Source organism: Oryzias latipes, chromosome 5 (genome assembly GCF_053564925.1).
Source record: "Oryzias latipes strain Hd-rR chromosome 5, Olatipes_Hd-rR_3.1".
NCBI lineage: Eukaryota > Metazoa > Chordata > Actinopteri > Beloniformes > Adrianichthyidae > Oryzias > Oryzias latipes.
The window spans coordinates 10,879,969-10,907,827 of record NC_136241.1 but is presented as its reverse complement, the minus strand read 5'-3'; the positions used below and the strand labels follow the sequence as shown (position 1 = coordinate 10,907,827).

General features: G+C 38.6%; 1 protein-coding gene across 2 annotated transcripts in view; it reads left to right on the top strand.

The window, feature by feature from the left end:
* pparg (peroxisome proliferator-activated receptor gamma) overlaps nt 1-27,501 on the top strand; it is a 40,049-nt gene extending 12,548 nt beyond the window's left edge. Inside the window, exons 2-9 of one of the 2 annotated variants that reach the window (XM_023954653.2) lie at nt 9,400-9,693; nt 10,993-11,159; nt 14,336-14,474; nt 19,555-19,754; nt 22,403-22,508; nt 23,580-23,779; nt 24,033-24,276; nt 26,445-27,501. In XM_023954653.2, the coding sequence (XP_023810421.1) occupies nt 9,402-9,693; nt 10,993-11,159; nt 14,336-14,474; nt 19,555-19,754; nt 22,403-22,508; nt 23,580-23,779; nt 24,033-24,276; nt 26,445-26,692 (1,596 nt within the window). In that variant the 5' untranslated portion in view covers nt 9,400-9,401 and the 3' untranslated portion in view covers nt 26,693-27,501. 2 annotated transcript variants of the gene reach the window in all.
* The last annotated feature ends 358 nt before the right edge of the window (nt 27,502-27,859 follow it).

Genomic DNA, 27,859 nt, shown 5'->3' with positions numbered 1-27,859 from the left:
CTGACGGTAGCAGACTGAAAAGATTGTCACTGAGGATGCGAAGGGTCTGTTGGGATTGTGCCAGACATTTTAGGATGAGACTGGGTTGTTGCTGACCCTGGACCGGTACAGGTCCTGAATGGAGGGAAGGTTGGACCCAATAATTCTCTCAGCAGATCTGATGATTCTCTGCAATCTGTCCCTATGGTGTCTGGTTGCAGATCCAAACATGACCGTGATGGATATACAGACTGGATCATAGCAGTGAGCTTTGCTAGGCAGTAACCACAATTTAAACGTAAAAGTTGAAAACATGTTGTTTTATTTTAAAATCAATTTTGTTTGGTTTGGAAAAAAAAACTCCTTAAAGAGGAATTAAACTAAGCAAAGGTGGAGTTCTCAATGGTAATATTACAAACATTTTCAGTATTTTTGCCTAAAAACACTCAAAAATTGTTTTAAAAGTGAATTGATTGGATAAAATAATATTGTCGTTTCCTAATGACGATCAATCCAACCATTATGCAAAATCTCATTTAATAAACCATCTTAAGCCAAAAGTCCTGGAAACTGTACACAATGACTCAATACTGCATTCTCAAATAGCATCATTTACTAGATAAAACTAATCTGGCCATAACTCAAGGGTTTAAGCATAAAGATAAATCGCCCCCTTCGTTTCCTTTCGTTTAGCAATTGTTGACAAGTCTTTCCCTTGAGCTGAAACTTGTTAGGTGCAGTTTCAATTTGTGCCTGAGGTTTGTGTCTTCACAGCTATGGTATTTTTCTCAAATATAAGAACACCTTGGTAAAGCTGTCATAGTGTGGGCAGCCACCTTGCTGGTAACATTTTCAAAGCTTGTTTTTTTTTTTTATTGGAAGGCAATCCATCAGTCCTTGCAAGCCAAACACATTCAGTATTAGATTCATTATTTTCTAAGTCCCTTTTTCCATTGTTTAACTTCTTTTTTTTGTTCAACTTTTCTAACCTGCTTGCTGTCTATCTTAGGAACATTCACTTCTCCTTTTTCTACGAGGGCTTCTGCATTGCTAGAATTGTTTGGTGTGGGAGTGAAAGGGAAGTGTCAATCTTATGTGGCTTTGCATACTTCTTAAAACTTGGCCCCCTGAGATTATTTAACGTGGATCTTCAGCAATAATAGTCTTTTAGAGCGTCCCATTTACTTTATGATCCACCATTCTTAGAAAGTCTTAGAAGGACTCCCAACCGCCATTTGAACGGGAGCGAATAGGTTTTCTTTAGGGATTGATAAGGCATTGTGATTAAACTAGGTGTACCTGTTTTACCACTCAATCATGCAAAAAATGCCAAAGTTAGTCTCGTGACAGTAACTCAAAGTATTCAAGCACGTATCTAATTGTAAAGACAAACCTATTATTTAAAGCAATAGTTGCAGTAGTTGGCTGAATTGTTCTGTGCTTTCATAAAGATTCTGCCAAATTTGTCCCTAAAATCTCAAAGATTGAACAAAAACCAATACTTATTAGATAACGAAGCATAATTTGGAGTATTTGGTTGTATGGTTGTACCCTTGGAAATGAAATCATTAGCAAACAGAGGTTATTGTTGTCTGGATAACTTTGTTGTAACAAGTGACTTTTTGTTACAACAGATCATACTGGTTATTGTTGCCTCACCTCCAGTGTTAAGGAGGCTTTTTTCCCTTGAAGAATCTCTTATTGAAAGTACATACGTACATATTTTCTCTGGTCACTGACCCTTGTACTCCACAAGCCATGGAGATTTGAAGTTTTCAACATTTTGCACTTTTTCAAGTTGTATAATAGAGCTAATATGAAGGTACCTTGCTGACTTCAGTGATTAATATACAATACCAATCTCCAGGGCTGTAATCTGAGTCCTATAATCCCTTCATTTTTATAAAGCTTAAAGGAAATTCGCCTTCCATAATCACTTCATAGGGACTGAGTCTGTAGCTCTTTGAGTAGCAACTGACACAGAAACAGCGGTCGACCAGAAACAAAAATGAGTCAATACATGCAACCAAACAGGCCAATCAGTCTTATTGTGCAGTTCAAACTGTGGAGGCAGTTGAGAGTTTACAGTGTGGGTAGGGTGCATGGGTCCTCAGATGAATCAATGCAAAATCTAAGTCCCTCATTTAGATTCTTAAGACGCCATGCCTGTTGAGTAGCTTTCTTATTTTAATGTGACAAGCTTAAGCGTTTAGCAAACCTCATTAACAATTAAGATCTTGAAGTCTGACTTTCTAGTTTTCACAAGTTTTGCCTGTCTGACCTCAGAGTCAACTTCTATTCACAGTTCTCTTCGGAAACGACTGGACCATGAATATTTACCATCAGACTCCAAAGATTGGAAATGATATCAGTTGATCGTAAACATTTAAAACTAAACTAAACTAAACTAAACTAAACTAAACTTAACTAAACTAAACTAAACTAAACTAAACTAAACTAAACTAAACTAAACTAAACTAAACTAAACTAAACTAAACTAAACTAAAAAATGGCAAACAAACATATTTATACAGAGTTATATCAAACTTAGGATAATTAATCATGAATTGATTTGTTAAAACGAATCCTGATATTAGATGGTTATTTTACCAAAACTACTACTACTTATGCTTTAAATCCATTATATAATAAAAAAAGTATAAATCCCAGGCTGAACAATCCAGACCAACAAAAAAACAACAAAGTTTTCAAATTTTGAAAAGGTTTTCACATCCTAGGTGAGTTGGTCAGCACAAAGATTTTTGAAGGACCAGCCTGATCGGCCCCCAGAACTTAATGATTTTTATTTTTTACTTTCATCGAGGCAATGATAAAAAAAAAGTTCCCCCCTCTAAAAGATGACCCCACCCTTACATTGGCGTGTTCTCCCTACCATGACAAAGGTGGATAGAGGTGGAAAGATTTTGTGTAATCCATGGACACCAGTGAAGATCACAAATCATTGAAGAAAAAAGGTTCAGTCCACTGTCTAGTGGGTCTAGATGACCCAACTCCCAATGTTAAAGTGCCTAGGATAGCACAAGGGTCAACTACAAAATCCAGGGACTCAGAGAAGAACTGGAGAAAGCCTGGAAAGTGAAGGTGACAGTGATGCCTGTGGTAATTGGAGCACTTGGGGCAGTAACCCCCAAGCTGGAGGAGTGGCTACAACAGATACCTGGAAAGACCTCAGACCTCTCAGTCCAGAAAAGCGCAGTGCTAGGAACAGCTAAGATACTGCAGGACCCTCAAGCTCCCAGGCCTCTGGTAGAGGACCCGAGCTTGGAGGAGAAACCACCCGCGGAGGGTGAGAGGGGCGTTTTATATATATATATATATATATATATATATATATATATATATATATATATGTGTGTGTGTGTGTATATATATATATATATATATATATATATATATATATATATATATATATATATATATATATATATATATATATTTAGTCAGCCTTTTTGAATAAAACAAATAGTTTTGCCACAGTAAATCAGAAAAATATAGTCACATTGTGAGTCTTAAATCTTTTTTTAAACTTGAGAAGCAACCTTTTATGATACTGTTTTTACTCTAAAAAGTATTCATATTAGTGTCGTCTTTGGTTTATATATTGCATAAAGAGGGGAAGTGAGCATGTCCCCACTGTCACATTGACACTGAGTGACTGAAGGGGGGAGAGAAGTGCAACCCCAGGAGGAATGATTAGATTGCCTGTCAGGGTGAAGCAACAGGAAATCATCTGCATCTGATGTCTGCCACCTCATTCACATGCACACACCCACATGCAGTTACACACATAAGAGAGTGGATGCTTACAAGAAATCACATCTGAACACTTTTCAGACACACTAGCCCGTGCAACACGGTGAAACTGCCATGCAACTACACATCTCAAGAAATGAGAATGAAAGACCCAGAGAGACACACACAGACGCCAATGTACACCCACGTACACAAACACAGACACACACACATAAGACACATGATAATTCGCTGTCTGAACTTCTGCTGAGCCCAGACTTTGTCAGAGAGAGAAAATGTGTGTTGCAGTTCCCTTTCTGCTGGTCATCACTTCCTGAGGAAAGTCAGCCACGCACAGCGTTCTCCTCTATGGACGCAGACACTGTCACTTTAGTTGTTCCAAAAAACAGTCCCTGGCATATGTTCACAGCAAGTCTGCTGCTTTCTTAGTAGCAGCTTGCATCTTAAATGTTAAATGAAACCTAATTTACACTCATAGACTTCTTCCTTTTTTATGCACACACGAGTGCAAGCAGGAGTACTTTATAAGCAAAACGTGTCTATATTTAATTAAACTGCATGTTTTGTAGCTTACTCAATCAAGGGTTGGTTCTTATTAATTGTTACATCTATTTACTATTATAAGCCAATGTAAGAAAACTCTGACCTCCATAAAAATAATGACTTTAATGTCTATAAAAAGACACTTACTTTAGGTTTGATAGGTTCTAAGTAACGATAAATACAGAAAGTGATGCCCATCTTCATGAATCCACTGAAATGAAGGTTTAAGGAGAAGCCCTTTACAGAGTTCCTGTTTAAATCACCCACCCATCCATATTCAGAACCCACTGAATCCCTTTTGGGGTCACGGGGTTGCTACAGCCGACCCAGTCGCTGTTGGGTGAAGACGGGGTACACCCTGAACAGGTCGCCAGTCTGTTGCCAGGCCACACTCTCACATGCTCACCTAGGAGCAATTTAGAGTCATCAATCAACCAATGAAGCATGTTTTTGGAGAGTGGGAGGAGCTCCTGGAGAAAACCTGCATATATATAGTATGCACAGGGGGAACATGCAAACTCCACACAGAAAGGTCCCTACCGGGATTCGAACCAAGGCCATTGGCCACTGTGTGCAGCCCCTGTATTCAATCAGCTTGATTATATTTACATAATCAAGCTGATTGCGACTGTCACGGATGTATCAAGTATTTTATGTTTTTTTTACTTGTCCTGTCCAACAGCTGGGCAGACAGATGAGAGCTGAAGGCCTCTTGTGTGGGACATATTTTACTTTAACAACAGGGGTTATGAATCTTCTGACAGACCAGAGGTATGTCTGAATAAACCCCTTCTCTAATCGAGGCCAAACTTTATTCAATTTAATCATATTTGAAAATCTGATTAAAAATTAATAAAAAATAAATTTGTGTTGGACCGGACGGAATAGGAAAGGAGGGAAGAAGAGAGAGAGATGGGAGAGGGTAGGAGGGTGATTATAGAAGGGGGGGGGGGGGGTTAAAACCATGAAGCAGCATAAAGCAACAAGTTTCTGGATGGGTATACTTATTACAGGTTCAGATTAAAGACAAGTCCATAAGGGGGGGGCCTGTCCACACACACACTCAAATGTTGTAAACATACCTGTTGGCTCCAAAAATGTTCACATGCCATGTTTTTTTTTTCTTATCAGATTTTTTTGGAGACAAATCATAGATAAACATTCCACTTTTTCCTTTTCTGATAATATTTAGATGCTGATTTTGAAACTTGAAATTAAAAATACTCGTCTTGGTCGACTTTCTCAAAGCGCAGATCTTTTCGACAAACACACCTCGGGTTAATCAGGGTTTAAAACCGAAGATTTAAAAAGAAGGTGGTTAAAAATCTAATTGAAATCAGGAGTGCAAGTTGTCTGAGAGCGTTTTTGCTCAGAGCTGTGCCAAGCAGTCAAAGATAGTGGTTTTTGAAATGCCTACTTAGGTGTTTGAAGATTTTCATGACTAAATTCAGTACAAACTAGTGGGTTTCGAGACGAAAGGAAAGTCTGCTTTCTGTTAAGAGAACAGTCCAGACTTTTTCTTGACACTCTGGTTGACTTGGTTTTCCATCACCCCTCTGATCACTGGGGGGAGGCCCTTCAGGTAAGTTTGCCACCGGTGGCTTTACACCTCAAACAACAAAAAAAATAGAAGAAAGAAAGTAAGTCACTTTCCTGAAAAGTAAAGCTTCCTTGTCTCACTTTTTTTTTCATCTTTTGCACCTTGTATTGTTTGATGTGTCAAAAATGATCAGTCACGTGTCACTTAAGTCTCACAGCTTGGTGAAAAAATGCCCTTTCTATGGTTGTTTTTACAGCCCCACTTTATCTCTCTGTGGTGCTAACGAGGCAAGGAAAAAAATCAAGCATACTTATCTTTTCAAAGAAATTGCGGGGACTGAGGCAGACGTGCAGGCGGGCATATCTTGGTTTTAGTCACTGACTCTCAACCACATGCTGTTTTACATGAAGAGGTCAGGAAGTCACTGAACTCAGCCTTAACACTGACTCCTTCCTTTTATTTCCCAGTCACATACAGTACACAAACATATTCAGAGCATGGAAGAAGTAATTCAACAAAAATGAAATGCTAAACTAACGAGAATAAAGTGTCCTTTATTTTAGAAGATGGTGCTTTTTTAAATTCAAACAAATAAGATAAGTGTCGGACCTTGAATGCAGCAGAACAGGTTTCTCCTTTTGTCTGCTTTTAAACTAAATATAGCAGATTGCTTTCAGCGTTAACTGTCCCAGTTAATGTGACCATTTCAGGTTTGTTTTGTTTCACAAAATTTTCTTTTTTAATACATTAAATGAGTGGGGTTTTTTCTGTATGATGCTATTTTTTTAGTCACCCTTTTTAGTTTTTTTTTTAAACTTTTGGCCACATCATGAACGCCTCACAAAAGTCCGCAGAAGTCAACTGCAGAGTAACCTGATCCTTTTTTTCATTTGCCTCATTCTCTTTTGGGCAGTTACAGTTATTATGAAGAAATAAGAATGTCTGCAGCATTACATCTGTTTTGCAACTCCGTCCCTTGGGAAAGATTTCACTTCTCCCACTTTGGGCTTTTTGTTCTATGCCTTTCTTTAAACCTGCCTTTTCTAGGCTGCGTGAGAAAAGTTACAGTTTGAAGTGATCTTTTAGTCTCGTTTTTTGGGAGCGTTGGACGCACACGTGCACAGTCCCTCATCAGTCTCAGGATCTTCACAAGTAAAGCTGTTGCCAGATCTCCCTGCTTGTCTGTGTTTGTTGTGTTTTTGTTAGTCCATAAGAGGCAGCAGATAATAGAAAGCACTCCTATAACCGTGGTGCTACCTGGAAGTCGAGTTCTGACACGTGGAAACCTGAGAACTGGCTGGAGACACCGGCGCAACAGCCGCACACGTGCTGACACGCACACACGTTCGCCAACCAAAGATGCAATACATGTCCTGTACTAATAATTTGTCACCTTTTATACAAACTGACAGCTTGTTTTAACTTATAACACCAGCAACTACTAACTTGAATTTGAAAAGATTTTATGCTGTGTTTTTTTTCCTGAACAAGCTAAGGAGAGAATATTTCAGTCCAAACTTGTTTTCGTCTTTAGTTACAACAAGATTTAAGCACCTTGGCTTAACCGCCGTCTTTCTTCATTTTTTTTTTTCTTTCTAACTAACTCAGTACAGAGCATATTTTTCCAAAGATAAGGGATTTTCTCTGTCCCAAGGGTGCAGTTTGATTTCTTTAAGTAGCCTAGGGACTCGCTCTCTTTCACCCCTTTTGCTTTATTTCTTGTGTTCCCGTTGCCCCTTCCTCTCTGACTGAGTTTCTTTCTCCATTTGATGACCTGAAGCCAAGCAGAGCAGAAGTCACCAATGCATCAGCTATTTTAGTTTCAGACCTAAAAGCAGGAGATCAAGAAAAAAAAAGAACCAGGTTTTATGGTTATTAATAGTCATCAACTTCCGAGGGAGCGTAAGCTTCCACGTTCGGACATACACACACCAGCAGTATTTTGCTATGGAACAATGCTATGTGAATTTTAAGTGAACCCCCTTGGATTTGCTGCTGTCACATTCCAAACATGTAAGGAGGAAACAATATGTAGTTGGGAAAGGAGGATGTTTGTTCCACTGGGAAGTTTTGCTAAGTGATTTGGAACCTTTTCAAGTCATTTTTATACCCGGGGCTCCGGTGCCATCTCGGTACTACTATTTTAGTTTTCTCCTGTTGCATAATTCTTTGCATTCTTTTTATATGCTTTTAAAAAGCTGGAGGTTAATTAGCGGAGGTCTATTTTGAGAGTCTGTGTTGGTTATAAAGGTTGGTGGGCATGTCAGGTGGTTCATGTTGTGTCTATTGATTATTTATAAACTTCCTTTGGGGTTTTTTGTTCAAGTTTAAAAAAGGACATCAGTCAAAAAAATATAAACCATAAACCACAAAAACAAGGAATATTTCATGTTGTTAATTTTGGAAAAATTTCAACACATCACTGTGACAAATCCCCCTTTAGAGAACACTTAAATTATCAAAAGAATTTGGCCCACAGCTTTTCTAAAAAGCCACACCAACTGTACCTTCCAACGAATTGTGAAGAAAAAGAAAAGGCTGCTACAACCCTGCAAAGGTCTCACATTTTAATTCCGATCTGTGAATCTAGCATTACATCACAACCTTGTTCAAACTTACCCCGTGCTTATGTCTGGGTTGCTTTCATGTGGACGGTGGTAACCTATGATGACTGAACTTTGAGCATCTCAGCTGACTTTTCTCCTCCAATGCCAGACCACTTGTGTTCAAACATTGGCATGACTTGTGACAAAAAAAAAAAAGTTACTACCAACAAGATAATCTAAAGTGAGTTTTCCTAACTTTCTTTGGATTTTTTTGTTTAGTTGTTATTAAATTAAAGGATTGCTGAATGTAAGGTTCCAAATGAATCAAGTATTGCTGTCTATGTTGCAACAGTCTAGTGAAACTTGCTTTAATGGAGCTTATGTCTAAAATGTTTCCTAATCACTTGCTGTTCTTTTTTTATTCTTACTTCAGTACTTGTATGTTTTGCGCCGCAAAGACTGCAGTTTGTAAAACTCAGTCCTGCATCCTTGGACTGATTTCTGTGTCCTTTGGTTAGGCAATCAGACACCAGCCACCCAAACAGCATCAGAGGAAGGTGGTGTTTTGAGCAGGAGAGACGATCCTCAGTGCCAGAGTTCGTCTTGTACTCCCTGTGACACAATCTGCCTCCCTGTTTGCTAGATAACAGGCAGACTGCAGGACTGGGCGTGAGGACCACGGGTCCTCCTCTTGGTGTTTGTATGGGAGGGTGTGTGTTTTGAACTTTTCTTTGCACACATTTAATGATTAACGGTCAGTGGAATACTGCAAGAGGCACGAGAACATGTTTGCATTGTCATTTTTTGCTCTCCCTTTCACTTAGTCTTGTTTTTTGTTTTTTTTATTTATCCCATCCTCCTCACTTTTAAGCTTCTCCCCTTCCTCTCCTCCTCAGGGGCTGTGTTTTCCTTAACCAAGGCCACTTAACGTCGGCACTTGATAAAATATCATTTGCCAGCTTTGCATTTTCATATTGCATCAGTGAACACCTCCTTTTCTCTCCCTCTGTGCTGCAGACATGGTGGACACCCAGCAGCTCCTTGCTTGGCCTGTTGGTTTTAGTCTGAGCACCGTGGACCTGCCAGAGTTCAACGACAGCTCCCACTGCCTTGACATGAAACATTTGTCCACATCAGACTACGCTTCCATTTCCTCCTCTTCCATACCTTCCTCCTTGTCTCCCCCACTTGTGTCTTCGATGTCGTCCACTGGCATGGCCTACGACCCTAGTCCGCCACAGAGCGAGGACCACCTGACCAACATGGACTATACAAACTTGCACAGCTACAGGACAGAACTAGACACCCACAGTAAGTACGGTCTGTTGATCCTCCGTAAAATGTGTTTTCAACTTTTATGCTACGTTCACACCGGGCTCGGAAATGCACGTTTGAGGGACCGCTCCCTGTAGAAAGTCTATGTGAATGCATTAATGCCGCATTCAAAACTCTTGCGTTCACGCATAGCTATGCAAGTTTTTAAGTCAGGTTTCAGGCTCTACATAAAGAATGGAACACACGCTGTTGAACTTTTTTTTTTTTTTTTTACTTGTTCTGTCCAACAACTGAGTAAACAGAGGAGAGCTGAAGGCCTTTTGTGTTGGACAGTTTTTACTATTACAAAAAGAGGTTATGAATCTTGGGATAACCAGGGTGTAAATTTGTATGAATCCCTTTTTGTTTTTTGTTTTATTATTATTTTTTATATATTTGTTACATTTTGTGTTTTAAGTATTTATGCATATTCCTTTTACTAAAGGGAAGGGAGAGGGGAAAGAGTGTGTGTGTGGGAGGGGGGGGGGGTAGAGGAAAAAGAAATAAAAAGGGAGGGGGAGATGGTGAGGGGATACAAGCGCAGAGTTGCTAATTTGAATAGGTCATGATTTTTAACTGTGAAACGTGTATGCTAGATCTGCAGAAAGGCAAATATTACATCCAAATGTGAAACTGTGACACTAAGTTAAGCAGAAGATATCGGTCCATCAATACACTGTGGGCTAGGAGGGATAAAGCAGAAAGGGAGCAGTGTGCCAGTGGGCACGTGCAAGTGGGGGTGGAGAAACATGCACGCTGCCAAAGTGAACCATGCGATCGTTAGGGGAACCAGATCCTCCCCAGCCCAACCAGCCACACCAGGAGAGAGGGGGAGACCCCCGGACCAGGAGCATCCCCGCCGACGCTGTTGAACTTTGAGCACTTGGATTTGGTAGTGATCTATGGGTAGTGTCATTTGCAAAACACAGAACCGGTAGAATATTTTAACGGAGAAGAAATGAATGATTGCGGTTTATGCCCAAATTCTATGTCACCAGGTCTTTCTTATATTGGAATAGAGTTGTGAAAGTAAAAGCCTGGAGCAAGATTTAAAAGATTTCTACCGCTTTGACATGTCACACCAAGCTTCTCCCAACCATGAGTGCAAGCGCTTGTATCAGGTTGCGACAGTCCAGTGCGAACACTGGCTAAAAATCAAGAAAGCCTGTCTATGCCTGGTGTGTACGTAGTTTCAGAAGTAATTTATGCAGCATTCTGCTGTTGTGATTACGATTTTGAAAAGAACCTAAAAGGTTTGGTTTTCTTCTACTTGTCTGATATGGTGTTGCCATTCAGGTTCAGTCAAGTTGGAGCCAGATTCACCCCCTCAGTACTCGGACAGCCCCGTGTTCTCCAAGCTGCCAGAAGACACGCCATCATCATCGTTGAACATCGAGTGTAGAGTGTGTGGGGACAAAGCCTCAGGGTTTCACTATGGCGTTCATGCCTGCGAGGGCTGTAAGGTAGGCCTGACAGCAACGATGAAACTTACATCACCACAAAAATGTTTTATTTTCTTACTTGTGCTTGTCCAAAAACAAATGTTTTGATGCTCATATATACCTTTTATTGCAAAAAGCATCATGGAAAACAGAAAAAGTACATGAAGGACTTGACAATGATAATGATTTTCTCTAAAAGTTCTAGGAAAGGTTTAACTGCCTGGTTGAAACCTGTAAGTTATTTTCTACCACTCTGTAACTTGCAGTTTAAACATGTTGGCGGAATGAATAATTGTATATTGGTAGGAGAGAAGCCTGCACGTTTTATCTTTTTGATGTCTTGCACTCTAACCACAAGCACCAAGCATTTTCCATTCAGTGAGGGCAGAAAATAGACATGAGTCTTATAGTGGGCGTACCATCAAACCCTTAAACGACTATTTCCCTCTCTGTATCACCTGTCTTCTTGAGCTGAAGTATCTAATCGAGTGTGGGTTAGGTTTCAGGCACATTTTTATCGTCTTTGAAATTTTAGGTCAATATAGGAAGGTGAGCTAGAAACTGTCACTGGTCTCTTAGCATAAGTGAGATGATGTTCAACCAGCATGAACATGTAACAAATATTCTGTATTTGCCAATACAAAAGCTGTTTTTACAACCAAGATCTTCTTGCAGCAGAAATATCTTAGCAGTCTACATTAAGTAGACTACAGATAAAGAACTGAATTCCTTTTATTTCATTTTAGGATAAAACAACGCATCATAAAAGCAATGATAAGAAAAGTACAATGTCTGTTTAATTAGGGCTTAGAAATGTATGTGTGGAGTAAAATCTTATTTTTGGAATAGTACAAATAAAGAGGAAAATATAAATTAATAATGTCCTTATTCTTTAGCGGTGAGGCTCTGGGGTGATCCGTGCTTAGGTTGAACTCTGACCTTAGAGCCTAGACGCTGATGGTGGTCAGAGGCCAAACCATTCCAAAGCATCTCTCCTAGGATGGAGGAGGGCCGGGGGACCATCTAGAAAGCAGGGAGAGAGACACACAATCATGAATTTACAAAAATATGACTATGATTGGCTGAGAAGAAAGCAATTCGTTTAAAAGTGAAGGGCTAATTGCTAAGGACGAGTGACGGAACAACCCAGGACATCTGTAAATGAGTTGGATCTTCCTGATTGAAATTGTGCTGAAGCTTCACTTTAGTGAGTAGCCATCGAGGAATTTAGCAATATAAACCACAGTCCAATTAAACATTCATGCCATAATTATTTATTGGAAGAAGGTGTCTTTTTTCTTCTTCATAAAAGACCAAACCTGCAGCAGATTGAATATTGTAATACTATTAAGTCCAATCATTTCTTCCATAAGGCAGCATTTACCAAAAGAAGGCTAACTTTATAAAGAACTTAGTGTCTAATAGATACTCTCTTTTTTCTTAAAGCAGCGTTAAAAGTATTTTTGACATACTTTATCATTTTAAAGTTGTCATAGAGCGTTCAAGTTTAGGGTGCATGTTTGACCATACTCACATTTAATAAGCTATTTGTTATGTCTTTTTGTTTTATTTTTTTTTTTTTGTTTTTTTTTGTTATATGTCTTAAGTAATTTAACACTTTTGAAGATGCGTTTCAGTTAGTTGCAAGATCTAATCATCCAACTAAAAGCATAATGATTGAAATATTCTATATTATATCAACTCTATTTTCTTTCATTCATTTTTAAAAAAGAAAGAAAATTTAGAAAAGTGAATGAACTGGAAGGCTTTTTTTCTCAGTGCAACTTTTACTAAATGGATTTATTCAAATTACTAAGAGATGAAAAAATTCCTAAATATTAAGTGTAAGTGACTTTTTTGGAGAAATCTGTTTTAAAGTTCACTATGATTAACAGAAAAAAGTTCAATCTGTCAGAGTCTTCACCTGAATCAAAGGATTTTCTGTTGTGTCTCAAAAATGTCACAAACTTATATTTGATATTAAAAGTGACAGAGTTGTCTTAAAATATCTATCTGTGTTTTTACCTAGAATTCCATTTCTATTCAAAGATCAGTGACATTCCAGTTTTTTTTTAATATGATTACAAAGAGGCAACAACACATGATCTCATAATTCTTGAGACTCACATTTACTGACATAATATTTGCAGAATTTTTCCCCAAAACACATTTTTAAGCACTAAACAAATTTGAAAAATGGTATAAAAAGAAGAGCTTTCGTCGCTTCAACTGCTAACCGCCAAATGTTTTTGGTCACAAAAGACACAGAAGACACACAAAATACACAAAAAAGTGTATTTTTCAGTAAAAAAAAAAGTCAAATTTTCAAACCTATTGGAAGAAATCTTTATACATTCCCAAGTACAAATAATTGACAACAAAGAGAGTAACAAACTGTGCCTTTTTTCCACTATTTTGGTAGCTGCAGTTGAAGGAGTTTCTGTTTTCAAGTCTCCTCGTACTGTATCTTCAAAGGCTGTACACAGTAAGGTACGGGGAATACAGTGGTTATTGTTCTGCTCACGTCTCAGGGGAGACTCACCAGAAGAGAGGGGTCAGCCAAGCAGGCAATCCCTGAATTGTTTTAAAACAGAAAAACATTCTTTAATGAGGAGGAGCCTTGACCCTCTTTAACTTCCTCCTTCTGTAAATAACCTACAATTTGAAAAATATATTTATATATGTCTGCAAAAAAAAAAAAGGTTGAACATAAAAGAAATACAGAGTTCAGGTGGGAATGTTTATGCAATTCCCTTTTAAGTCTTTATTTATATTTAGGCTTCAATAGGTTGTGGTGATTAGATTCTACAATCAGCTCAGACGGCGCAGTCATCAAAAAAAAAGAAAAAGAGTGTACCTGCATGTGTTCATTAGGAGTTTGACCGTGTATACAGAGCTAATGGCTGCGATAAGTAACAATCTTATGGCTTCTTGGTCCTAAAGTCAACTTCACTCATGTGCAGTTCCACCCAAAAGTAATCTGCTTTCATTTACCACACTTTGCTTGAGATGGATTCATAATTAAAAATAAAATCTGGACTTTTTTTATTCATTTCTTATGAGATTCAGACATTGCTTTGCAGAGTGCTGATGGAGAACGAACAGGGTTCTAAAAGCAAATCTTTTGAGTTGCAAGAGTGTAAAAAAAAAGTTGAATTGCATCTATAGTGACCATTTTTCTTTTTTCTCCTTTGTAGGGTTTCTTCAGGCGCACTATTAGGTTAAAGTTGGTGTACGATCACTGCGACCTTCACTGTCGCATTCACAAGAAGTCCCGCAACAAATGCCAATACTGTCGTTTCCAGAAGTGCCTCAACGTCGGCATGTCGCATAACGGTAAGATGCTGTTGTTGCTCCTCATGTGCAGATTCTGTTTTTGTGTGTTTGTTCTTCTTGCGTAAAGCAATCTCACGTCCTAAAGTAAAACAATAACCGTCGGTCTGAGAAAAAAAAAAAGTCAAAGTTTCTCAGCATTTGAGTGTCATAATTGTCACACCTATATGCTCTTGACAGGAACAAAACCCCACACTCATGCTCACCAGAAATAAGCAGATGCAGGTTAAAAAAAACACAACTTTGAAGTTGTGGTCTAGGAAACATTTACAGAACAACTGCTCTGCCTCTTAGGTCCTCTGAGAACAGCACACACACTTCTGACCACACACCTGCCTCTTTACACTATGGGGTGTGGTGTACATGTAGCACATCGCCTTGTGTGGTGTCTTTGTTGTTGTTTTTTTCGCTCTCAAGACGTTATCAGAGCTTTAACTGTACTTCCCTCCCATTAGCACGATCTAAATACAAATTTGTTGTCCATCAAATAGAAACTTTTTTTGTTTATGGCTTTATTCTGCATGAGATAACTCTATTTAAATGCTCGGTACGAACTCAACTCTGTGCGAGGAAGGATTTTTCCATTAATTTTATTTCAATCACTGTATTTAGTTAGTTAGTATCCTTATGAATAAAACTGGATTCCAAGGAAAACCAAAATCCTTTTACATGAAAATGCATCATGATTAATCAAATTAGCTGTATCAATATTGGCCTAGATGTTTTGACTTGCACAGACGATTTCATCAATCATTTGCTACATTCGATTTTAACATCAGTTGTGTGTACTAATAAGATTTTTGCCATGAAATCAGCTCAGATATTGGTTCCAGAATGCAGCTTTGGTAAAGGACAAAACACAGATACCTAATATGAACACCAGGGGTAAAAAAATAAATACATCGCTTAAACACTTTAAAGATATTTTTGGTTCATAATTGTATTTAATATAAATATTAGGAATTTTATTTTCACTCAATTTAATATTGTGTACCTAGTTTACCTTTTATTCTATGCAGCTTTGTCACGAAATAATTTATATCTAAAAAAATTAAACAATTAAACAAAATTAAATTAAACAACATTTTATTCAATTAATTCAAAATTTAATTCAATTAAATAAAATTAAACAAACTGATATCAACATTTAAATTTAATCAACTGTATGTTTACTTTGTTATTAAATATAACCCCGTCTTTTTAATTTAGTTTTTAACATTTGTTATGTGCTTATTACGGACATAAAATTGCATTTATTTTTTTATTTATTTGAGCTTCTTTGAACTCACTGCTCGTTTTGTTTGAAGCATGTTTGGTTATTCACTAGAAAAATTCAAGGCAGAATTTTGGATGACAGCTTTTTACTCGCTCCAACAATAGAAGAAAAATCATCTTCTTTATAGTAAAATCTTTTCCCTCGCCCCAACACTGTTCATCAACAGAGGGTTTTGTTTTGTTAGGCATTGTTGCTCGCTGAAGCCTGACCGACTCCACCTCCTGTAGTGTATTTCAGCACAGACCTCGTGACTGTGTACACTGGTTGTGCTTGATTATAATCTCCCCGACTCCTTTGTTAGTTTTGTTGAAGCCATTGGGGTGGAACAACTTCTGGTTTCTTTCAGTTTTTGAGCTTGATTGATATGTAATATTTCTAACCTCCCCATTCCACAAGCCAACGTGTTTTCAGACAGAAAAAAAAGTGGATGATGTCACAGACCTTATGCAACAGAGAAATGGTGAACTTCAGTGCAAACCTGCATGTTTAAGAAAAGCAACTCCTGGGAAATACATTGGTGGGATGTTAATCAATAAAATACCAATAAAGTTTTTGAAAATTGAGACAAACTGCAAGTTAAGCCATATGAGGGTACTGTACTTCATGCTTAGTCACATTTGATCTTGTTGTTATTTATTCATAAATCATGGGTGTTTAGCAAGCAACTTGTCAAACTATTATCTATTGTAAATAGTCATTTGTCAACCATATTCTTTGGAAGGCACCTTCTATTCTTTGTTATCGGTGCATGGACATTACTTCATTCTTCAATTTTTGTTGTCTATAACCCAACTGACAGTCAGTTAGCTTTTTATCATCCTATTTCTTTCTTTTGATTTATTCCATCCATCCATTTTCTTAACCCACTTTCGGGGTCACAGGGTTGCTGGAGCCTGTCCCGCCTACTGTTGAGCAAAAGGGGAGGTACAACTGGGACAGGTCGCCAATCTGTCGCAGGACCTTTGATTTATTCTTTTCTTAAATTGTGTTTTTATTTTGCCAAAAATATTATCTTGGTTTTAAAAGTTACAGGCTTGAAAAGTGAATTAAAGCCATTTCTGGGAATTTACTGGCCCCTACGTTAAAAGAAAAACCACAGCAATTGTGGCTCTCAAACTATTTTTTTCTCATGTTTTTCTTTGGACAATTAATAGTGCAACTGCCCGTGCACAGACCTCTTTTTATACCATACATGCAGCTACAGGTATGTCCCACCTTTAGTGTCTGTCATTAAGGGTAGACTTGGAAAATATGGTTCTAAATACCACCATTGTTTTAGCTTTATGGGTACTGGACCAAAGAGGGACTCTCAGCAGCATCTTCCCAGTTCCTTTATCAAGAAAAGTTTGCAACTTGAATCTACAAACTGAATTTTCTTTAGAGTCAAAGCAGTGACAGACGTCTCCACTTCCCCCTCACATCGTTTTGATGGAATTGTATTCTAAAATGTTCCTCGTGCAGGTTATCAGCGATCTCAGGCTGCATGCAACTCAACTCATTTTTCCGTCGTGCTGTGTCACAGCTGCAGGCTCGTTGCCCAAAAAGTGGAGGGGCCAGTTTGGAGGTAGATTAATTTGTGTAAGGTGAAGCCGTGATTGCGTAATTAATATTACACAATCACTTACAGCGCAGTAAAGGCGGAATGGAGGTTTAAATGAGAGGGAGCGGTAATTGATGACTTCCACCCACGTGAAGTGGTTTGGCTCTGTCACACCTTAGCATGCGCTTTTCTTTTTGCCTTTTTCTCACCCGGGTCAACCAAGAATCAAGAACAGTTTGAACTTTAATGAAAGAGTCAAAGGGCCTAATTTATGGAAACACAGCTGTCACAAACACTTTTGGTTTCAAAAAATAGAAAACCTCTCAAGATCAAACAGACAAATCTTTTTTTTTATATACAATCATTGACTATGATTATGTTTTAACTAAAATCTATTCAATCCATCTATTTGGTATGTAGTTTCAGGAAAACCAAAGTCCATCTTCTATAAATGAATGGCAGTCTGACTGTCTTGTGTAGTTTTGGCCACTTGTGTCATATGCAAGACCTGTAAACAGAGAGCTTTCAATGAGCTGTGAAAGTATTGCTGCCAACATGTTGAAGAGGTGAATGAAATCTACTAGTGCGTCACGAGACACACCTAAAAAAAACGGCATTTTTCACGTGGTCCTGACAGTGGAAATATTCTGCAGGTGAATAGCTTTGGCAGTGAGGCTGGTTTGCAGAGGCTCGCAGGGTCTTTGCCTCATCCGTCTGCTCATTGACTGCAAGGTGCAGCCTCCAAACATGCAAGGATCAGACGCGTCTGCACGGCAACTCAACGCCTTTCTTTAATTTGGAATTCTGTACGAAACAGTGCACAGAAATTAAAGACACGTTTGAGCCAATGCAGTATATTTTTGATTTAGACCACGAACTAAACATTTCTTTGTTTTCCTAAAAAGTAGCGATTAGCGATCATTTTTTTGTTAAGGCCGTGTCACACAGCCATTATGTACATTTTGCGTACGTTTTTCAACGAAAGACATTTCAGTCTTTCGTGATACATGCATGATACATGTAATTCATGAGTGTTTCTTGCGTTCCTTGTTCGTCAATGTGCGCAGATGTCGATCGCAGCTCTTTTATGTAAATTCAGTTTGGAGCTGTTCAAAATTTTTTGCCGGTTGAGGATTGCTCAGTGTACGTTTATTTTATGTAGTTTATGTGCAATTATTACGTAAATCATACACAGTTGTGCGTAATTTTTGCTAGATGTATACGCAAATTTGTGGCTTTCCACAGCCGTTCAGCGAATGACTACGAGACAACCACTATGTTTTGACCACAAATTGTGTTTTTTTCATTTTGTAAAACTTTTGTTTAATTCCTGCTAATTTCATACAAACATTGGTTTTCAAGCATTTTGTATTAAAATATTTTCTTGATTAGGAATTAAATAATTCAATAATGGATTAAAAAATGATGCATGATTCTTCTTACCAAAACTAAATGAAAACAATTAAAATAGTTTCCTTGAGGCTTAAAGACCCACTGCAATTAAAAAAAAAAGGAATTTGGTGTTTTTAACATGTTCTTGTGGCATTATAGTAATAATGGAAGGCTAATATAGAGAAATTTACGCTAAAAATTGTATTTCTGACTATTTCTTTATTCAAATCGTTGTGAATCCGGAGCAGATGAAAAAACACCATTAGAAAATGGGCTTATTTGCTGTTTTCCTCGTCTGTGCTGGCATCTGGCTCAAAACTGTACAGCTGGATAGCTCCAGCATAGTACGCCATTTTTGTTGCATCGGTATGGTTAGGTTGTGAGTGGCTGTAAGCTAGTGGGAGAGCATGAAAAAAGATGGAAGAGGGGAAGGGGGCAGGCTTACTCTACGCCAACAACAGTCTTTTTAATGAACTCCTGCTGCTCTGCAGAAACTATGTCCTAGAAAACAACACAGTTTTTTAGTTTTAGTTTATAATACTGGAACAACTGGGAAAATTTTTACAATAGATCAAAAGATGATCAGACTATTTAAGGAAGGTGTTTATTGGAATAATCTGAAATAAATTGGAACTGAACTGGCACTTTATACATAAACCACTTGGTACTTTCTGAACTGGTTGCTTCCACAGGAGTGTTTCTTATTATCAGACTTTGCAACTATGTGCAGTGTAATGAAGCCGTGCACCTCATTGTAGTATTAAGATAACTCATGAAAGGAAGTAGGGAGTAAATAAAGTTTTGTCTTCTGTAAATTTGTCAAAAATCTGGTCTTTAAGAGATGTTTCTGTAAACATCTCTATTTCCTTTCCCAGCCATCCGTTTTGGCCGAATGCCCCAAGCAGAAAAGGAGAAGCTGCTGGCCGAGTTCTCATCTGACATGGAGCACATGCACCCAGAGGCAGCAGATCTGAGGGCTCTGGCTCGACATCTGTACGAGGCCTATCTGAAATACTTCCCCCTCACCAAGGCCAAGGCCAGGGCCATCCTTTCTGGGAAATCCGGAGACAACGTGGTAGGACGAAACACTTCAGTTTCACTTTTTGTCATCATGTAGCCAACAGTAAAAAAAAAAAAAAATTATAATTTAAGGCAAAGGATTTCAGAGTTTGTTAAATGATTCATAGGAAAAGAGAGCTTTAATATTGGACCTAACTTGATGTTGAGTCGTCAGTTAAAGTTGTAACACCTCCTATCTGCACATTTCTCTACGTGTTCTGTTTATTTTGTATCTTTAGCCCCATGTGAGCAGTCAGACCTGTTGTGCTTTCCTGTCAGGTTTTTTTACTTCTATTATTGGGCAAAAAAGTTCTCTACTGAAAAATCAGATAAAGAGCTTTAAAGTCCCATTCCAAAGAACATTGTGTTTTTGAGTTATTTTTAACATGTTCTTGTAGCATTTTTCCCATGATGGAGGACAAATATGAAGATCATTAAGAGGAAAACTGCATTTCTAAGTAAATCAGGAGCAGACCAAAAAAAAAACAAAAAGCTGTTTGAAAAAGCTTGTAGCTGTTGCGTATAAAAACTACAGTCAGCAGGCAAAGCTTCCTGCTCCGCTCCATTTTGATGCATCCATTTATAGGCAACTAGATCCATGTACCTCTTTGTTTTCCTTGTCTGAGCTGACATCTGGCTCATAACTGTTTGGCTGGATAGCTCTAAAATGCTAATGTTAGCTGGGGGGGGGGGGGGGGGGGGGGGGGGGGGCTGTAAGCTAGCAGGAGAATTTGTAGACAAAGGGATTGTGGGAAATGAGTGCAGGCTTGCGTTGCACCAAAACACCTAAGAGGTGAATTTCTTATGAACTCCTGCCGCTCTGCAGAAACCGTGTCCTAGAAAACAACACCAAATTTAAAAAACGACACAATCCTAAGTAAAAACACTTTTACAATAGATGATTGAAGTGGAGCTTTAAATGTTCCCCTCAGTATGGAAGCAAATAAAGGGGTCACTGCTGTTTGGTCTTTTTTTTGTTTGTTTGTTTGTTTAAAATTTATAAAAATTATACATTAATATGATTGCTTTGCAGCAAAATTTTAGTGATTGGTTTCATTTTTGGTTATTGGATTTTTTTTAAACGGTTCCTTAGCTTTTCGAAGATTTTGACTAATTTGTTAGACTTTTATCATAATCAGTCAAAAATAAAATATACATCACTAAATATTACCATTAAATGTTTGCACTATAGTTTATTTGGCCTTCAGAGAGTCATTCTTCACATTTCTAGAATACATATTTCAAAAATAGAAATTTTGTAGCAGATTTATGTGGAAGTATTTAAATTCAGCAACGTGGCGCAAGTTTTTTAACTTTTATTACTTTTTGAGAATTGTATTTTCTCACTTCTGCTTTGAAGGATAATTAATCATTTGGATAGTTTTAAGTCAAAATCCTGCAGATAAAAAGTATGCTGCAAAATAAAAAAAATCTAGGGATAACATCTTAGACAATTGTTTAATGTCATTGTGCCATCATCAGCTTGTATTTTTGTAGACTTTCTAGAATTGACTGACACCGACATGAACTGATTCTTATATGATGTATTTTAAAAGAAAGAAAATATTTTAAAAGAAAAGAAAAAGTAGATTATTTGTTCATTATATGGCATTTTTAGTTCAATTTAAAACATCTTCATTAAACTTTTGGACATTTTTGTAATAAAAACTAATAATGGTAAAGTCTTGTCATCATAGTTTTATTATTGAATGATAGAAGCACCTTCTGTGCTCAAGGCTGCTGCGCATTACTTTGGTCTGCTTGTTATGACTGTTCAGACAGCGGTGGCAGACAGTTGACGCCGAATCATCTCTTTGTTTGAGCCACTCCTGAGTTATTTACTAAACCACAGCAGACCTCCTAAAACAAAACTAGGAGTCAATCATTTTAGCTTTCGTTGAATATTTACATTTCCGAACATGCGAGGCCTTGATATGAGTTGAAGTTTAATCAGTCTGTAACTCCTGCAGTTCTCCACAAAAACTGACTGAAAAGGGAGATGACTACAGCTCATTAAATACTATAGATATTTTTGCCATCAACTGTTGTAGGAAGATCATAAAAGGCCACAGTAAACAACATTATTGCACTTAAAATTTTTATTTCTCAAAGAAAAAGATCAAAGTTGTAAAGAGTGTCTTGTAAATCAGTTTTATGTTCTTCTTTTAATCAAAATATTGCAGATCACAATCATACATAAAGAGACTTTCTTCACAGGCTGTCGACATGGATGAGCCCACAAAGTTTCACAGGCAGAGCACAATTTCATGAAAATGAAAGAATTGTTTATTTCACACACCGGGTCGAAATACCGGCTGTAAACTGCAGTTGGGCTTTCCCTTATTAATTTTCTTTTTGAAGAATTGAGACTTAATGAATCTTTCAGGCCGGAGCACGTCTTTTTCGGTTTTTCATTTTAGCCTGAGCTAAATCGGTTAAGCTTAATTTACAAAGAAGTGATGTTTTCATTTGCCTCAGCAGCAGAGGCTTTTTTACGGTTTTCCCATTGCACACATTTGTAATGTGAGCTCCTGTAAGCCTGATTAATGAGCCAAGACTATTATTTCTGTGACTCACGGGTCCTCAAAAGACCTCGTTCACGCCAATTCATATTTCTTTTTACTTTTCTCACCATGGTCTCTCAAATTTGTGGTCTTTTTGCAGCCTTTTGTCATCCATGACATTAAGTCTCTTATGGAAGGAGAGCAGTTAATCAACAATGGGCAGACATCTTTTCAGGAGCAGCAGATTGCCACAGCTGGACATGGAGGTTGGTAGATACTTTGAAGATATTTGTTTTAAGTTTACAAATGAAGGCATGTGGCGTATACTTATATAGCGCTTTTGTACCTACAAGGCCCAAAGCGCTTTACAGTTACAGACCCAGTCACACACACATTCACACACTGGTGGCGACTCTGCTGCCGAACACTGGCGCCAACCTCCCACTAGAGGCAAGGTAGGGTTCAGTGTCTTGCCCAAGGACACTTTGACACAAGGCGGGAATCGAACATGCAATAATACGATCATGAGTTGACCGCCCTACCGCTGCACCACGGCCGCCCATGTGGTTTATCTTACTATCTTTCTTGATAGTCTGTGCAAATTTGATTAATCTACCCAAGATTTATAATCCTAAAACAAGCTATAAAATCTTATTGATCTTAATTTTAGATATTTACACAAATAAACAAAAAGATGTCTAAGACTGATTGTTTTAAGAAAATATGTTTCCTTTCTTATTTAGTTTTTAAATCTAAAAATGAGTCCTTTAACATGCAAAAGAAGGAAAAAGAATTGCAGGCAAGATTTTAAGGACAAAGAAAATGTCCTACTTTGAGAATATTTACATTGCCACTGTTTGTAATTTCTTGGAATATGTATTTTACAAACATCTTATCTGATTCCAAAAGACATTTTCAATTAGCATAAAATTAAATAAAATATGTGGTTATTCTTGTATTTAAAATATTTTGCCGCATTTTATTTATATTTGTGATTTTGTTGTTTCCCAGCATGCCATGAAAGTTGTCAATGTGCTGCCTCAAGCTTTTGATCTGCTGATGTAATTAAGCAAATTTGGGTTTTCTTTATCTCATAATTAAAATGAATGATTTTGCTTTTGAATTTTTTTTTGCTGTAAAACACCATAAATAGTAGTTTTTGTGTGGTTAGTTAAAACTTAGAGGGAGATCAACGCTCAATACACTTCTTAACAGCTAAGAGATCTAATATGGGACCCCCTTGTATTTAATTTTTGAGAAGACTTGGATAAGGATACATAGTTACTATACACATATTTTTGATCCCGCATTTTTTGTCCATTTTTTTCTGGTTCCAGTTTCTGGAATCGCTGGAGCCCTCTCAAGTCCAGATTGTAATGTTTTCGGGATGGCCAGCAACATTGGATCAGAACCACCGGATGGCGTGGAGCTTCGTTTCTTCTACAGCTGCCAGTCACGCTCAGCAGAAGCAGTGAGGGAAGTGACAGAGTTCGCCAAAAGCATCCCGGGATTTGTTAACCTGGACCTCAACGATCAAGTGAGACAGTCGCTCTTAATTACTAGCTCTGACTTTGCTTGAATGTCGAAGGATTGCTTTCATGTCAGAAGTAAAATCTGTTTATTAAGTATTACTTTTACGTGCTGGACAAAGTGAAAATCTAAAGAAGTAAACTTTAAATTGTGCTTACATAGAAAAAAAGTGAATAACTATAAAACTACTCGTACTTCCCAATCTAGGATAAATAATCTTGTTTGGTTGGATGAGAATTTGTTCTATGTCATTTTTCTAGGTAACTTTACTGAAATATGGAGTAATTGAAGTCCTGATCCTGATGATGTCTCCTCTGATGAACAAAGATGGCACCCTGATCTCTTATGGACAGATTTTCATGACGCGGGAGTTCCTCAAAAGTCTCAGGAAACCTTTTTGTCAAATGTTGGAACCAAAGTTTGACTTTTCCGTGAAGTTTAACACTCTGGAGCTGGACGACAGCGACATGGCGCTCTTTCTGGCTGTTATTATCCTCAGTGGGGGTGAGTATGTTCTCCGTAGGACATTTCATATAAGTAGCTTTCTGCTTGCACCTTCTTTGGTGTGGGCAGGGAGCTGTTGACTTCGACGGAGGTGGAAGGAATACTTTGAGGATCTCCTGAACCCTGTTAGGTTTGGTAACTTTGGGATGGGGCTGTCCGTCACCCAAGCTAAAGTCACTGAGGGAGTTGAACAGCTCCATGACTGAAGAGCTTCCTAAGTTCCTCAAGTGCTGTAGATGCTGTAGGACTGTCTTTACTGACAGCTCTCTGCAGCTTTGAGTGGCCAATAGGGACAGTACCTCTGGACTGGCAGATAGGGAGGGTTCCCAGTGCATGGAGGACTCCGGCAAGGCTGTCCTCTATCACCGGTTCTGTTCATTATTGTTACGGATAGAATTTCTAGGCGCAGCCGGGAACCAGGGGGGGTCTGGTTTGGGGATCACAGGACTTCCTCTCTGCTATTTGCAGGTGATCCAAGACCTCCATCATGCATCGGGGTGGTTTACAGCAGAGTATGAAGCAGCTTGGATGAGGGTCAGCACAAGTCTGCCAAGTCTGAGGGCATGGTTTTCATAAAGGGAAAGGTAGTTGTCCCTCTCCTGGTGGGTGAGGTGCTCCCACCTCAGGTGGAGGAGTTTGAGGCTCAATCCGAGTTCTTCCCCTACCCGTCTGGTTTCTCCCCACCCATACATTTAGCTCTCCAAACGGGGAGTTATGGAAAAATGGTGTCACTTCTACAACTCGATGACGTCATCAATAGTCACAGATGGGCTATGTTAGCTGCCAGTGCTCAGAAAATACACAACAACATCAGTTTTATAACTTTATAACTTCCTCGGCAGGGTGGCTGGGTGCCCCCTTAGAGATAGGGTGAAAAGCTCAGTCATCCAGCGCTCGGAGCAGAGCCTCTGCTTCTCCACATCGAGAAGAGCCAGCTGAGGTGGCTCAGGCATCTGTTGTGGATGCCTCCTGGGCGCCTCCCTGGGCATGTGCCACTGGGTGAAGATCCCTGGGAGGACCCAGAATATGATTAAGAGACTACATCTCTTGTCCCCTTGGAGGTGCTGGAGGAAGTGACAGTGGATGGATGGATGGATGGATGGATGGATGGATGGATGGATGGATGGATGGATGGATGGATGGATGGATGGATGGATGGATGGATGGATGGATGGATGGATGGATGGATGGATGGATGGAAAATTCTCTGTGGTGTGTAAAATGTTAAATATATGTGGCCGAGTGTGGTAGAGCTGGTATTTAGCAACTACTGCTCCAGTCTGTATTTGTCAATCCCCCCTCCTCCCCCGCTATGCATTTTTCTGCTCCAACACCCCTCATTTAGGCTTTCAGCAAAAACCTGATAGTGATAAAACATGAATGGGATAGGAGAGCCTGAGGGCCAAGATTGTGAAACACTCCTTTAAGTTACAACCCTAAATGATGGGGTGCTATCAACGCACAACCCTGACCTAATTTATCCGTTGGAGAGCAGACTTGGAACGTCTTTAAAAGTAAGCAAGGGACCTCTAAAGGTGAATGAATCATTTTTACGTGGGAACTCTGTACAGCCATTGCATCAGATGAAGTAGGACGTCACAGGAATAAGAGGTGTACTTTCAGCACAAGTCAATTCATTGCAACAGGGCACAAAAAAAAAAGCTGTGGGTTTCTGTGCGTTTCTGGTGCATTTAATTTGATTCAAGGACAATTACCTTTCAAGTTTCCGTTCTGCTTCCACTCATTATTAGCTTAACCTTTTTTTTTTAAACAGGTGGTATAAGTTCAGACTTTTATGCATGTGGATAAACAAACCCTATGCATTTTTCTTACCTCGTCTACTCCTTTATATCTCAACAAACCCTAATAACGCATTGGTTATTAGTGTGTAGCAGCTTGATAAAAACCTGACTTTGAACATGAAAAAGATTAGAATACAACACCTTGGTGAATTATTAACCCAGGTGATTGTGACTATGCAATGAAGATAATAACCTTTGGTATAAACAAAAAAAAATGAAAAGGTCAGTCAGACTCATATTTGTATGTTTTCTACCAGTAAAAATGAATAATGAAGCTTTTATGTCCTTACACCCTTCATTAACTCAGAAAAGGTTGAAACAACAGGTGTCGCTGATCTTTTTTCTTGTTTTTTTGTATGTGTTCAGACCGGCCGGGCCTGCTGAACGTGAAGCCCATCGAGCAGCTTCAGGAGACAGTGCTTCACTCCCTGGAGCTGCATCTGAAAATAAACCACCCAGACTCTCTGCAGCTGTTCGCCAAGGTGCTCCAGAAGATGACGGACCTCCGTCAGATGGTCACAGACCACGTCCAGCTCATCCAGCTGCTGAAGAAGACTGAGGTGGACATGTTCTTACATCCCCTGCTGCAGGAAATCATGAAGGACTTGTACTGAAAATGAAAAGAGAATTTTTAAAAAAAGGACAAAGTAGAGGCGTGAGCTGTTTGGTTTGCAAGTGAACTGATTGAAATTGACAAGAGAAGAGCAGGAAAAGTGAAAATAAAGGAAAGAAGTACTGAATCTCAGCTTGTATAGTATACATGTGTGCAACCTATGGTGCACAGTCATTTTGTTATGAGTTCCCGTGTAAGTTTCAAGTATCACGTACTGCAGCAGTCAACGTTATACTGGAGCTTGGTATGAAACCATGTTTATGTCTGCACAGCCAGCACTGTATGCCTTAAAGATGGATATCTTCTTTCACTTGCCATGTCATGAATGTTGCTTAGGAGCAGGTTCTTATGTAATGACCACCGAGAGCAGCTGGAGCACAATAAAGCTCACAAATGTCTAACATCGAGAGCAGTTGTTTACATCAGGATAAAGGGCTGATGTCCAACAGAAATCAGAGACCTAGATGCCCACGAGAAACAAAAGGTGACGCACAATGTTGACGTTATCTAACAATGAAGCCATGGTTGCTATAAAGTGCCTTTAAAATCTTTTCGTAAGAATGAATGTACATCTGTGTAAAATTAATGTTATATAGTAACTTTTGCTGTTTCCTCTTTTTTTTTTTGCATAAAATCTGACAGAAACTTTCTATTGAGCCATATTTTATTACAAATTCTGAAATTTGGTCAGGTTGATAATTTTTACTGTGAAGTTTTTTGGGGGCTCTGCAGACAAAGAGATTGGATTAATACCGCTGGGGGAAATATATGAAGCAATTATATGTAAATAAAATATTTTATAACTTTTTACGTAAGTCTGTTTTTTTTTTTTTTTGCCCGAATGGCATTTGACTCGACAATATTAAAGAATTTCCAGGCATTTGTTTTCCTCCCCCTTGAGGCCTTTCCAGTCAGTCGAAATGCAATCTGCTGTTGTGACATCAAGTCCCGCACTGTTTGCTACACCTGAATTTTGCTGAACCGCACCTGAGCAGCATGTTCTGTGGATGGGAATTTCACCAGCTTGCGAAATAAAAATCAGTTTCACGTTTTCTGGGTTATGGTGTGTTATATTAGATGAATTCCTTTTGGGACAGCACCTTCTGTAGCGACTCGAGACACTTAACGATGCTGGGGTGCAGACTTTGCATTTTGAGGCCAGACTTCA